This window comes from Parasteatoda tepidariorum, chromosome 5, assembly GCF_982258835.1.
Source record: "Parasteatoda tepidariorum strain Cologne lab strain chromosome 5, Ptep-v5.0, whole genome shotgun sequence".
Taxonomy (NCBI): Eukaryota; Metazoa; Arthropoda; class Arachnida; order Araneae; family Theridiidae; genus Parasteatoda; species Parasteatoda tepidariorum.
Window position 1 is genome coordinate 40177562 of NC_141759.1, and position 14729 is coordinate 40192290.

A 14729-nucleotide genomic window follows, 5' to 3' on the forward strand; every position below is an offset into this window, starting at 1 on the left:
CCGATTAGACATATGATACTCACTACGTGCTCTTGCGCATCGAAGCCTATCAATTAAAACGTATTAGCGTTTTATATAATATAGATTAGCCATATGATGCTCACTACGTGCTCTTGCTCGCCGAATCCTATCAATTAAAAATGAAAACTGTTGCCAACGCGAGAAATGAAATATCATCGGTTTTATTGATACATACATACGTATTAGCGTTTTATATAATATAGATATTATATTTTACCAAGGAAAAAAAAACTAGTGTTCATAGCGTATAGGTTTATAACTTTTCTTCCACAATAGCTTTTAACACTAGAAAGCCTGAAATACCTATATTGCCCAAAAGCAGTCAAAATGACTGCATTGTGAAAGAATAACTAATGTATAAAGAAATTTGCTTAAAATTAATTTTAAATATTTTTGATATTATTTTCAGTTATATAACAAGTTATTAGTATATATCAACAATAAAAATAATTATAAAAGTCACAAAATTCTGAGAAATTGTGTCATTATATACATAATTGTTTTTCTAATTGAAATTAAAAAGCAGTCAAAATGACTTCCTTGGGCAATCTAGTGTTAAAGGAGATTAATTGTTTTGGGGAGAACATACATCAGCATCGTTGGGCTTTGGGATATCCGGAAAGTCAGGATGATTTTTCTTAATTTCACTGAATGACCTTCTCATAAACAATGGATCATGATGAGATATCTTTCAGGGATAAATCTTTTGCACTGGCCAATCGATTTCACCATTAACTGTTTTCACTTTTACCTCTCGAATATTCTTGACTTTCCCTAGAAATGTGGATACGATTCGACCCAAAGGTCAATCTATTGTCTTCTTATTTGTCATTCATACAAAAACTATATCACCAGGCTTTAATTTCCTTATTAGATGGTTGTACTTCGTTGGTTTTTGCACCAAAAGAATGAATGACTCGGCTCTGAATCTTCTTCGAAATGTATCCCTCAAATTTTGCTTCGCCATCTTTTGTTGATGTTAACTTTATCGATGCGGTCTAGATCTGGCACACCAACAGTACGTATGTCTTGAATAAACATGGATGAAGAAAGTGGGAATATATCTTGTGAATCTTTTGAGATGTAAGTAAGAAACCTGCCGTTAACAACAGCTTCTACGTCACACAAAGAAGAAGAAATATAACACTTTTTATTTTCACGAAAATTTGTTCCATGATATCGCCATAGCAACCGTCGATAAAAATTCTAGCTTACAACTTACACATCAGAATCACGTTTGTGTTTAAATATTATTTTTAAATAAAAGAAAAACTATAAACTAATAATCACAACAAAACTATTTAATTTTCATATGCGATATTTGAAATTTAATTTGTGTGACATACATTAATATTTTTCTTTCAATTCTAATGCGCTTAAAAAGTTTTGTTTATTATTAAATTGTGAAATAATACGCAAATAAGTTTTGGTTAGCTTTGTAGTTTTGACAAAGGCAGCTGATTAATTAATTACTGGAACACCAAAAAAAAAAATTGTTCCAAAATTTTGTAAAATGGACTGGAAACACTTTGACCACTTTTCCAATGGCCTACAAATAGCTTAATAATTACCCTTAGATTCATTTTGATAAAGAAACTTCAAGCTAAATTTATAATTACTCTTTAGAAACTAACTTTAAAATAGATATTTAACGTTCAGTCATTAATTAACCACAAGAGCAGCACATTATTGGTCTATTCAGCGCAGATATGTCAAATCTGCCTTTCATTTATTTACCCCTTCTCTTTCTAATCAATAATCCTCCTGATTACTCCAACAGTAAACAAGACTGCCGCCTCCCCCTATTATCAGATCCATCATATCGATCGTCTTTAATCAGTCCCAGATGATGATTTGGACGGGCCATCTAATGAAGATTGTACGTTAATTTGCAAAAAGCCACCTGAAAGTATCATACATTAAAGCAAAGCAGCGGGCTTCTTTAGTCTATGGTTGTTGTTGCAATTTTGTTGCCAGTTAAGGGTTGCATAATTTATTTAAATGACTCCTTCCATGATTAAATTGGCTTAAATGCGTACGTAACGGGATGTGAGGTAAACTATTTCTTAATTATGAAAACGACTGCTTGATGTCTTAATTATAAAGAGAGATTTTTCCGTTCGGTTTAATTACGGGATCAGCATAATATGTTGCAGTGTGTTCTAATTTGTTTTTTTAAATTCTCCCTAAACACAAACAACTGAATTAAATTAAACAAGTTGATAAGTATTCCAGAAGCCGGTTTTATTACAAAAATTGTTTATTTTTAGAATACCGATATTTATTTCATTAAATGGAGATTTTTTTTAAATTTTTTTATTTTATTTTTATTTTTTTACTTTTATGAGTTTCCCTTTTCATAACTAAGGACATTTTTTATCACTTTTTTCTGAGCACATAAGGCACCAAAATTTTATGAATAAGTTTTATTTTTTGCTCATTAGCCGCAAACGCATAGTTTCATATTTGTACTGTCATTGGGAAAGATTTGGCACAGTGGTAGTAAAATCTATGCAAATAAAGCAGAATGTTTATAAGTATGTGTGTATGCATGTACCACATACAAATTCGTAATTTTGAATTTACCGTCACCAAATTTGGCGCAAATATGCTCGCAGATACGGTGGACCTAAACTCCTTTCGACGACTGGCTTACATGCTACATCCGATTAAATTTTTTTTTCTCCATATTATTTTATGACTATTTTATACTATGATGAATTTGCTAGCTTTATTTAACTTAAAAATTGATTTTTATATGACGCGTATTTACTAATTATTTATCTTTGGTTTCGTTATGTAGGTAAGCACAAGCAAGATCAACATTGATAATTCTGCGTGACAACGGCATTATAAGTACTTCATAAGATCTATGAAATCATGGGCTTATTTTGATATTTAAACGTGTTTCTGACAACGTAAGTAATTTAATGTCAGCAGGAATTAAAAGTAAAGAAATAAAATTGAAATAATTTCCAAAAATAATTCGTAGGAAAAATTATGATTGAGGTTAATTTTTACAATCAGGGTTAAAAAATTATGTATATATGAATGCAAATATGTATAGTTAGTTTTAGTAAGTTAGTCAAATTTTTAATCCTTTTTTCTGTTTTGGTAAATTTAATGTCATGAATGGGATACCTGAAAGTGACGTAGTGTGAGTATCAAGATCCTGAGTGGTTGTTGATGCGTGGCATTTGTTTACGTTAACAATTGTTATTTCGATTCAATTCCGAGTAAGCCAAGCCCGCTGAGTATCAATTTTATTAAATGACACATTCTATATTCTTTAAAAAAGACCTTTTCATAAAGATTCAAATTTTTTCACTGTATATTTCTTACTTAACACTAAGACAGGTACGAAGCCTTGTAAAACATACACAAACTATTATGCATCGAAGTTTCCAGGTACACAAAACAAAAATGTATTACGGTTACTAGGAAATATACAAACAAATATACCTAAGTTAAGTAAAATATGTTGACAAATTCGATGTGCGATATGTTGTTGTATTTAATTATTTTCACGTTAATTAACTTAGCTCGACTTTAACACGCCATCTTGCTTATAAGCTGGCTCTGAGGTCATAGGTTACGTATCTATGCATCAGTGACCGTCTTCTTCTCGAGTTGCAAGTATCCAATTGGAAAGGTAATAGAAAAGGACAACAAGTAACAAAAATTAAAAGTTTTCAAGTAAGTACTAATTCAACAAGATAGTTTGTAGCAAGACTAAAAAGTTGTAAATCGTTTAATAAAAGTTATGGATATTTTTAGATATTACTCTTTGAATTTTAGTCAGCCGTGACAATCATATCAATCGAATAATCAATCGAATAATTAATGAATCGAATTAAAATTTCATATTCCAGACCTTTGGATCTATACTTAAAAAAATACTCTGGTTGCTACGAACAAAATAATATAACTTTTTTTAAAATTATAATTACTTCCACTTTTTAATTTTTTCGAGATACGTATGAAACGTGTAATAGAGAAATACTTTGAACTACCAAATTTTTTTCGAAAAGCTTTTCTTACAACGGGTCGTTACTGGGTTAATTAATGAAGAATAATATGTTTAAGAGATCAAAATAGAAGGAAAGAAAATAGACCGAAATCCCAAAGAATACTTGAATAACTTTGAAAGCAATAAAGAGCAATTAATTTCACTTACGTCTCATGGAATAATACTAAATAAACTGAGTCGTTTAGTTTTATAACTAAAAATATGTTAATTAAAGCATTTATTCTTTATATGGACTTTCGACAACTAAATTTATCTTTCATACATTAAGAAAGCTCCTTTTATTATAGTAACCTAAAACTTCTTCTAATTAATAAACAAAACTTTAACCGTACCTAATTAATTAAAATAATGCATATCGGTGGGAGTAAGTAAAATAATATGTTCTTATTTAATGGATGATGAAACTGAAGTTGAAGGAAGCATATTAAATTTTCTATGTCATTAGTTCTTTCGAAATTAAATATGGCTTTAATTTCATCGGAACTGGTGCGTGAATTGTGTATAAAATATTGTTTGCAAGAGAAATTTGTTTTCTATAATTAGTACTGATATAATTTATTAGGTAGGAGACAGTCTAGGAAATTTAAAAATGTAGAGAAAACAAAACGTTTTTATTAAATTGAGATCAAGTGTGCCCTTAAGGGATGATGTCTAAAAGCAATAATGTGGTTAGTAGAGATGTCAACTGCTCCGGACACGCCAAAATAATTAAAAAAAAAACCGGTTATTAATACAAAGTAAATTTTCCTAAACTTTTGACTATTTTTACTTGCTTTTTAATTGGCATAGCACTACACTACAGAATCATATAAGCCTACGAGTTATTTAGAAATAGGGGTGGATAAAAATCTACTCAATTGAATTTATTAAACCAAGAATCACAATTGATAAACTACCACTTTAAAATATATATTTGCTGTCCGGAGCAAGTTGGCATCTCTGGTTTAAATACTGCAGAAGGTTTTTGCTTATGCGGGCGTTGAGTGATACACATACCTGCCGACTCTTCCAGATTTTCCGGAAGAATTTATTTTCATATTTAAAGTGGTAGTAATTATATACTATTTTTTCTTTTATAAACTCAATTTTTAAATGATATTGATCACCACTATTCTTACAAAAATTAAGTACATATATTACTATGCGTTACTGTCATGGTTGTCAACTTAAGTTTTCTCAAATACAACGTATTTGTTTGCTTAAAATTGAAGTTTTAATTCCATTTTAATACCACTGGGAAAAATGATAATGGAAGAGATCAAAAGTTGGCAGGTATAGATACATAAAAATTGTTATAGTGGTATGTAAATTTTTGTCATAAAATGAATGTCATGTTTTTAAAAAGTTAACACGAAACAATCCTGGTCGATTCAACTATTCGATAACTAAAACACATAGTTATAGAGTTGTGTTATGAACAGGGTGAACATTTTTAGCATTTAAGTGGTTGCTGAGTAAGGTGAATTTCCACTGCTTCGATAATAAGTTATCTACCACTATAGCAACTTTGAGGAACTACTGGACGCTCTGTGCTTACAGAACTGCAACTATAGTGTGTTTATTTTTGTACCTTTATGTGCTTTTTTCGATGTTTTGATTTATTCTGAACACACTTTTATTATTGGGTGTTAAGGTGTTACTATTTTCAAAAATTTCGACAGCTTTACATCATTGTTGAGTACTTCTAGCAGTGCAATGGAGCAATATCTTGTGGGAAGATCTATTTCTGGTTTTCAAAGATCTTTTGTGACCAAGGGAACAAAAAATCTTTCAAAATGAGTTTTGCCATAAAAATATTTGATTTCAAACTTTTATTCGAGTCACCCTGAAATAATTATAGAATGATACCCTCCGCTAATCCCATTTCGAAGCTAATTCTCGGTAATTTAAGCGCACTTAAATACTGGTGGCTTCCTTTTTTTTACAAAATTGTTAGATTTTTTATATTTTTATAAAATTTATTTTCAGGTAGGTATACGACATTAAATTACTTTATAATTTTTATTAGTTTGTTATTTAAAGAGTTTGGTGTATGAACCTGGTGAGACACATTTTCTGAGTGGCTAGAATGGTGTATGAACCTATCGAGATACATTTTCTGTGTGGCTAGAATGGTGTATGAACCTGGCGAGATACATTTTCTGAGTGGCTAGAATGGTGTATGAACCTAGCTAGATACATTTTCTGAGTGGCTAGAATGGTGTATGAACCTGGCGAGATACATTTTCTGTGTGGCTAGAATCAGGGTAAGAAGAAAAAAAGTGTTGTGCAAACTATTTTAGTATAGATTTATTAAAAGGCTGGGGTAATAACTCCTTGCCTCATTTTATTTATCATACTTAATATGAAATAAAGTAGTGACGTAGTTGTACTGACTTGGTTACCAGTAAAGTTTATTTCTTGTACAAGGTAATTTTGAAATGTGACCAAACTGGTCGCCAAAAGCGGCTAGTACTTAATATAATTATACTAAAAATGTTCTTGCAAATTTACTGTCTTATAAGTATGAGGAATTGCATCTTACCTTCCGAACGCATCCAATAAAGTTGTTCCGCACCCGTGAAGCAGGTAGAAGTTGCGCTGCAGTAGTGGGTGCTGTTCCACCAACGTATATAACGCTGCTGGATAGCATGGAGAAGGATCCAGCCGTGGAACCACGTTCTGTATACACACCATCCACTGTCACAGACAGCTATAATTAAATGGAAAAGAGAATAGATTCAGTAAGTAATTAACACTAGGTTTACGGGACACACGTCAATTTGACGCATTTCGAATTTTATTAGGAAAATTACAAAACCCGTTTGCATTTTTATTTAATCTCTTGTAATGACTTTTATCCATTGATCGAGGTAAATATATATTGAAATCTATTTTCTTCAAAGGCGATGAAATATTGAAATTCCCTTCGTGGTATACCTATCTCTTACGGACATGCGTCAATTTGACGCAATCGTAATTTAGACAAAATTTTGAGTAAACATGCAAACACCACATCAATAATAAATAGGAATGTACCGACAAAACTTCGATCCGTTATCCGATATCGTTATCTCAAATGAAACAAGTGATAAACAACTGTTGCCGATAAGCAATAATAGGAAGAATAAATGCAGAATGTCAATTGATGTCTGATTTTGAAGGTTTCAGTAGCTTAGTTCGAGTATTGAAAAAAAAAAAAATACTAGAATATTTTATAAATATCTATGTCATATTTTCATTTTTTTTCTTATAGTATATAATTACATTGCTTTCTAAGTGCAGAGATTCCAACCGCTCTGGACATGCCAAAATAATTAAAAAAAATGGTAAATAACTACTAAGTAAATTTTGCAAAGGCAAAGTGGTGAATTATATAAGTCTATGAATTATTTAGAAATAGTGGTGGGTAAAAATCTGCTAAATTGAATTTATTAAACCAAGAATCGCAATTGATAAACTACCACTTTTAAATATATATTTTCTGTCCGGAGCAAACTGGCATTTCTGTAAGTGCTGTTATATGTATTTGTTCATGCGTCAAATTGACGCGTGTTCGTAGTGATAGGTATATAAGAAACATCCGTAAACCTAGTGTTAACGCAATAAAAAGTGTACAGTGTTCTTATAAAAAGACGGGACACCCGGAATAAGTTTTGATCCAATGATCGGATCATCAATTAGCGCAGACGATATTTTAAGTTACGAAATCAGTCACAAAAACGTACTTCATCTGAATTAACATGAATAACATTGTTGTCAGTTTTAGAACTAAATATTATTGTTTAACATAATGTGGTACTTAAAATATTTCGGTTCAACTAAATGTGGAAAAAATATCACAATTCTTTAACCACAAATTTATTTTTTATAGAACACTACTAATTCTACCGTGTACTTGCTAATAAGGCTCAGGTTTGCCAACATTTTATGTTTTTTGAGAAAATATATTATAGTGGTAGCTAAGTTTATGTTGTAATGTATGATTCGTTTTTTCATAAATTTCATTTAAAGTTATTTTACACACCATTATGTGTAAATGATTCGACATTTTATACGAAACGCTACTTCGTTCAAGGCTTTTAAAATATTAACAAAATTACCTAAAGCTCTGAAAGCTTTAGTTTTTAATAGCTTACCACTCTATGAAATATTTTACAAAAAACATAATAATTGGCAGCCCTGTGATAAAACTGTCATTATCAAAAAAATTAACAGGCGGCTAATTTTTTTAGAAAACTTGAAAAGAAAAAATATCACAAAAAATCTCTCTAATAAAGAAGAAAGAATCTTTCTCATAAAATTTATTAATTAAAGCTACTACTGCTACATATATAGCATATACGTTTCTTTATCTCATTAAGAGATGATAAATTAGAAGCTTAAGTTAGATCAATAGTTTTAATAATTACACGATGAAAATTGTAAACATAAAATACTTCCAACAATTTAAATAATAACGCAAATGGCCTATATCTGTTTAAACTTAATGTGTTTTTTTTTGCATCCGATTTTTCTTACTACTATTTCGTTTGCATTTAGAAGTAATTAAATTCATTAAAAAATAAATAAATATGAATTGTAGCTCAATTCTTTTTATTTATCTTAAATTTTGTAATTAATCTAAATACGACGCTGCATAATTTTTATTCATTTTTTTGATTAATGAAAAAGAATCTAAGGTTAATATTAGATTAAAAAGAAACTTACATGGCAAAAGCCCGTAGCTCTTGTAATCTGAAAAGAGAAAAGAATACGATATTATTGTTATAGAATTATCAATCAGTTTCTTTTTCTCAATTTTGTTGTTCGATAAACCTAGCACATATTTATAATAGTAATATAACAAAGTATCAATAAAATAATATAGAATACATAATAGTATAATATATAATAGTATAATATATAATAAATAGTATAATATATAATAAATAATATTATATAAAATAAATAGAATAATATATAATAGTATAATAACAACAGATAAATAAAAAAAATAGGAAACAATTTTTGATTTGTTAATGCTCATACACCAATGCTTGCTGCTAGTTACAGGGCAAAAATAAGAAATTTTGCTATTGGCCAGTTCTAGCATTTTTAAGCATGTCCACTTTATTTTTAAACGTGCAGCCACTTTTTTTTTTAAAAAAAAAATCTAAAATTTTAAACGATTAAAAAAACTATTAAAATTAATAAGTAAGTCATTTCTTTTGACGCATTTCTCAAAGCATGGCAAACATTACAAGAATATTTTCTAACCCGGAGAAAAATTTGAAGAAACAAGCGTGAAACAATATAAATTTTAAAGTAAATTTTAAAATATTCATAATAATTCAATATTTATTTAAAAAAATAATAAAATGCATAAAGAGGGCATTTTCGTCGAGAACAATGATGACAGGATGGTGACTAGCGAACAATTTTTTTAAAAATTATTCTGCTGCTGGTGGCGACCTTTAATTTTGCTTTATACATTGCTAGTACAATGCTCTTTACAAAGTTTGAAATTCAAATGTTACGTAAATATGACATTCACTTTCCCAATGAGGTGACCCAGGTTGGAATCCCAGAGGTGGCAGGTTGATATGAATTCTGCTCCCGGGGTTCGCACTGACCACACTGCTGACGTAAAAAAAACCCGCAGTGGTATAACCGCAGATCATGGGTTAGAATCCAGAATAACTGTGGAAGGTTTTTGGGATTTTCCTCTTCATGTAACTCATATGCGGATTAGTCCCATACAAAAAGTTAAACACGACTTTTCAAATCAAAAAGCCAAACACGAAAGTCGAACAAGGCAAATTTCTCCCAGTACTTGATGCAGGTATTTCCTTGTCTTCTGGATTGGTTCAAAAATTACAAGGCTACGAAGTTAAACATTGGTAGTTGTAAACTCAGAATCGGGTCGGTTGTTCAACACTAGTAATAAAATAAAAATGTCAAAAACTCGAATGACATTGACTATTTTTTTTTTTTGCCATTTCACAATATGACTTATGAAAAATATTGCATTTATCCCAGGTAGGCCATAGTCTAGAAAGATTTAAAAGCTGGAAAAGTTTCAGAAAGTAAAAGGCTTTAATTAATTGCAACTTAAAAGCTTTTGGAAATTAAATATTTGTGTCAAAATGATCAACAAAATTAAAAAAAATTTAAACTTTTAATCTTTCCAAAAGCCTTGTAAAATATTAGTAATCTCTTCTTAAAGTTTTCGACATTGTCCCTACCCTGATTTATCCTAATTGTAGCTTTCGGAGCAGCTCTAAGCGTAAGTAATATTAATACATTTATGTAAAACATTGATATTTACATTACGCTAAAAATGACATTAATTATATTCCAAATTACATTATTTAAATTACAAATTACTTTATTTACTTTACAAATTACATTATTTATGCAACGTAAAGCGTTCCCGCAACAGTCAGTTGTCACGGATACCGGAGAGGTCATAGAAGTTATGATTATTAAGTTTCGTGATCAACGGCATGATCGCGGCAATGTAGTCAGCATAGCTCACAAGCCACCTTTCTTTCCAGAAAAACAACAAATATATATTGCAACAAATATATATTTAGCATATTCATTCATAATAATACAGCACCTATTATTCAAAACGATGAATAAAACTAAAGTTGCAATTGAAGTAATAATTTAGAAGTTACTTTATCACTGTACAATTCTTGTTTTTGACTGAGAAATTTCGAATGCTTAATAACTGAAACATCTGTCTATACTTAAAAGCTGGACTTAATAAATGTTTGCACTAACCCCATATCCATATTAGTCCGTTCTCTCTGACTAAGGGAGCTAAAAAAATTTTAATTTACCGGCAAACTACTAGTTGAAATACAAGAAAATCTGACAATAATTATTAAAAATAATAAAATTCTGAAAAAAAAGAAAAAGAAAAAAAAAGGAAAATAGCAAAAGCTCATATGATTTGTAAATTCAAGCTACCTTCAAAGGAAACGATACTAAAAAAGATCAATCATAGAAAAAAAATATGAAAGTTCGAATTTTCCAGAACTTTTCATTAAGCTTAATTAATTTCCCGATGTTTTCATCAGTAAAGTAATGTATCATCTTTAAAGAAAAATAAGCAATAAAAATTTCGACAGCATCGATTGTATAAGAATCACGCTTATTTGTTTCTTTTTTCGTCTAAGAGATATAAATAGAACCCAATAATTCTGCTCTTTCGTAACAACTAAGATTAAGAATGATGAAGTGGAATCTTGATTAGAAAAAAAGGATTTCGAGCAAAAGTTTGAAAATTAATTGATTTGTTTTAGAGAGCAATTTATTTGCGTTAAGTGTTTCGCTATTTTTTTTTTCTCCATCGCTATTATGATTAAGCTAAATAATTTCGTTAGTGCCAAGTATTTCAATTTGTTTAATCTTGACTCAGTAAAGAAAGTTTTATTTAATTAGCATTGCTGAAATTTATTTTTAAGTTACCTAAAATTTATATTTAAAGTGAAAACTCTAAACTTTGCTCAGTTAATTGGTTCTTCTTTTTATTTGATCATGTCTTAATTTTTTTTGCGAAACAATAAAATGAAGAAAACGTTTTTGCTGAAAATATAAAATTTATTATTTCATTAACTCAATTTGAAAATGCAAAAAGAATTTTCAGTGTTTTTTAAAATATTATATTTGAGCATGCACCGTCAGAAAAATTAAAGAAAAAAATATATATATATATATATATATATATATATATATATATATATATATATATATATATATATATATATATATATATATATATATATATATATATATATATATATATATGGATTTTCCTGTTCTATAAAATCGATCGTATTAGCTCAAAGGAAGTGACTTCAAATATGAAAATTAAATAGCGCTGACTATTCATTAAGTTATTGAATTAGATAGGAAGACGTACTTTCTATACGAATAAGCATTACCTTTTTTCGACTGATTCGGATTTTTGAATATCAAAATATAGAGGGAAGCTGCAATCTGAAAAATATAGCCTCATTAGTTTTAACTGATTAATTTAATTTAGATTGCCTATCTAGTAAGGAGAACGGTTGAAAAATTGAACCCTTTAGTATTGATTTCAGTTTTTGCTTTTTTTCATTTATCACATCTTAAAATTTATTGCGAAATTTAAAAAAAGTTTTTGTTCTCACTTATAAAACTCGTTCAACTAAGCTAGATCTTATTAACACGTTGAATACCACGCTAATTTTACATGGCTTGCCCGCCTGGCCACAACGGTAAATAACTACAAACTAAATTTGCATATATTAGGCAGATTTTGCTAGTTTTTTAAAAGATTTAGCATTACATACATGTATAAAATGGTGAATTATATAAGCCTACGAATTGTTTAGAAATAATGGTGGATAAAAATCTACTAAATTGAATTTATCAAACCAAGAATCACAATTAATAAACTATCACTTTAAAATATTTATTCGCTGTCCGGAGCAAGTTGGCATCTCTGTACATATAAATAAAACTATTTTTGAGTGTTATATGTTGCATTAATTTCATTAAACCATTTTAGTAACAATAATAATAAAAAAGTTAAAAATTTACTCGAATTACGTGTTTCTAATAATCTTGGCTTCGCCGGTCACCGGTGACCCCCGTGGCGCTACGAGCAAACTCAGTGCAGGTCACTGTTGGCCCCATGGCATTCAACGTGTTAAATAATAGATGCAAATTATGAATAGTATGTCTTGCAAGTTTTTACATTTTTATAACTATATAATATGAAATCTCAGCGTACTAAATATGAGCAAAATCAGTTGAATAGTTTCTGAGTAATAAAATTTCAAAAATTTCATATTTCTAAACTTTTATTTATCAAAATCATTCCATCAATTTCGTTCAAAGTTTCTATTTTGTCATTTTAAATTATGTTGTTTGAAATGGTGCCAAAAAGCTATGGAAGCTGGTTATCCAGGGCTTTTCACCAAGCAGGCTCATTTAAAATTTAAGAATTCTGTATAACGCTTTCAACTAATAAAATTTATTATTTTATTTTTTTCAAACCAACCTAAGTAATTGAAAATTTACGTTCATTAAGAAGTATAATATTTTTTCGTTGCAAAATAAATTTGAGATAATCGTAGTCGCAATGATGAAATTATAATGACGAAATTACATTAATTAGATTGTTCTTAAACATTATCGGGGATAAATTAAAAAAAAAGTGCCAAGCAATAACCTGAACTCAAACGAAACCTTTGGTAATCATATTCAATTCCGAAATTTTGACCCAGCTTAAAATAGCCTGAATGTTTCGGGGATGATTACAGCTTTTCCGTGTAATAAATAATACCAGAAGTTGAAAGCACGTGTTATGGAACAAATGGAGTGCATTTTCGGCAAAAAAAGGGACGAATCACAAACAATCGTTAATTTTGCCTTATAGAGTGAAGGATATCTTTATCATCTAGGTTTATAAGAAAATAATTACTGAAGAATACTAACGTTATGAGCAAGAACGTTTCCTTGGTCAATATTCAAATTTACAGGGTATGGACAATAATGTGGAAACATTCAATTTAGAAAATACGTTTCAATTATGAGCTTCAGAAAATTTTAACACGTTCACGCCGGGATGACCCACCGGTGGGTCACGCTAGATTGTCTCATCGGGCGGCGCACCGGAGTAAAAACTGGTAACAAATAAATTTAATTATTTTAGTTTTTTTCCGGGAATAATAAAAATCCATAACTACCAATTGTTTTTAATGGATGCAATTTTTATATTGAAATGCTTCTTCGCCGTGATAAATTTCCTTACAGTGAATTGTTGAGAATAGAATCTAATATTGAAATAGTTCTTCTACCAGTATTTTCTCTTTTCCGTCCCGCTTCCATGCGCAACACCCGGCGTGAACGTGTTAAATAATGACGACGACCTGTGTTTGGTAAGGTACCAGTAAGCGGGATTTGCCCTAGGGCAAATGGTACTGTTAGCGTAGATAAATTCAAATGATTAGTTGGAACGTTGGAAATAAATAGTAACTCAGTATTCGGCGCGAAGCGCCGCTAACTGATTCATCTAAATTTAATAGGCATAGATTAGGTAGTCATAAATTGAATAAGGTACAATGATATGATTGAGGAAGGGTTTGGAGAGACTCCATTTAAGAGATAAAACTATATTTCAAATGATTAATTAAGCATGGTATAATATGTAGCTTTAAGGTTATTTTTAAAAGTGGTAGTTATTAATAGTACATTAGCCTTTTTTAGTCCAGTAATACGTCATTTTTTTCCCTCTACGGGGGGTGTACAAACTTCGCATATTCGGTATGTGTATAAAAACGGTATGAAGATAAATACGATTTATACATGTTCAGTGGATAACGTCAAAAAGATTAGTACAAGTTGAACAAACTAAACTTTTAGAGAAACTCATTATTGATTAAATAGAGCTGCAAGCAGTCAAATGTTACAGGCATCATCTTATAAATTAACGATTCAATACTTAATGGTAATCCTATCGAAAATTCATTTTCCATACATCCCCATTTGAACGGTTTATATATATATATATATATATATATATATATATATATATATATAAAGGCATACCTGCCAACTTTTAATCTCTTCTATTATGATTTTCCCCAGTGGTAGTAAATTGGAATTAAAATTTCAATTGTGGGCAAAAAAATACGTCGTATTTTAAAAACCGTCAGCT

The 14729-nt window shown here is 29.7% G+C and overlaps 1 protein-coding gene across 2 annotated transcripts in view; it reads right to left on the minus strand.

The window, feature by feature from the left end:
• Positions 1–14729, minus strand: part of LOC107438212 (neurexin 1) — a 302816-nt gene that overhangs the window by 70196 nt on the left and 217891 nt on the right. For both annotated transcript variants that reach the window (XM_071185922.2, XM_071185921.2), the window contains exons 6-7: positions 8741–8767; positions 6576–6743 (exon numbers count right to left, since the gene is read on the minus strand). In XM_071185922.2, the coding sequence (XP_071042023.1) occupies positions 6576–6743; positions 8741–8767 (195 nt within the window). The remainder of the gene's footprint in view (positions 1–6575; positions 6744–8740; positions 8768–14729) is intronic.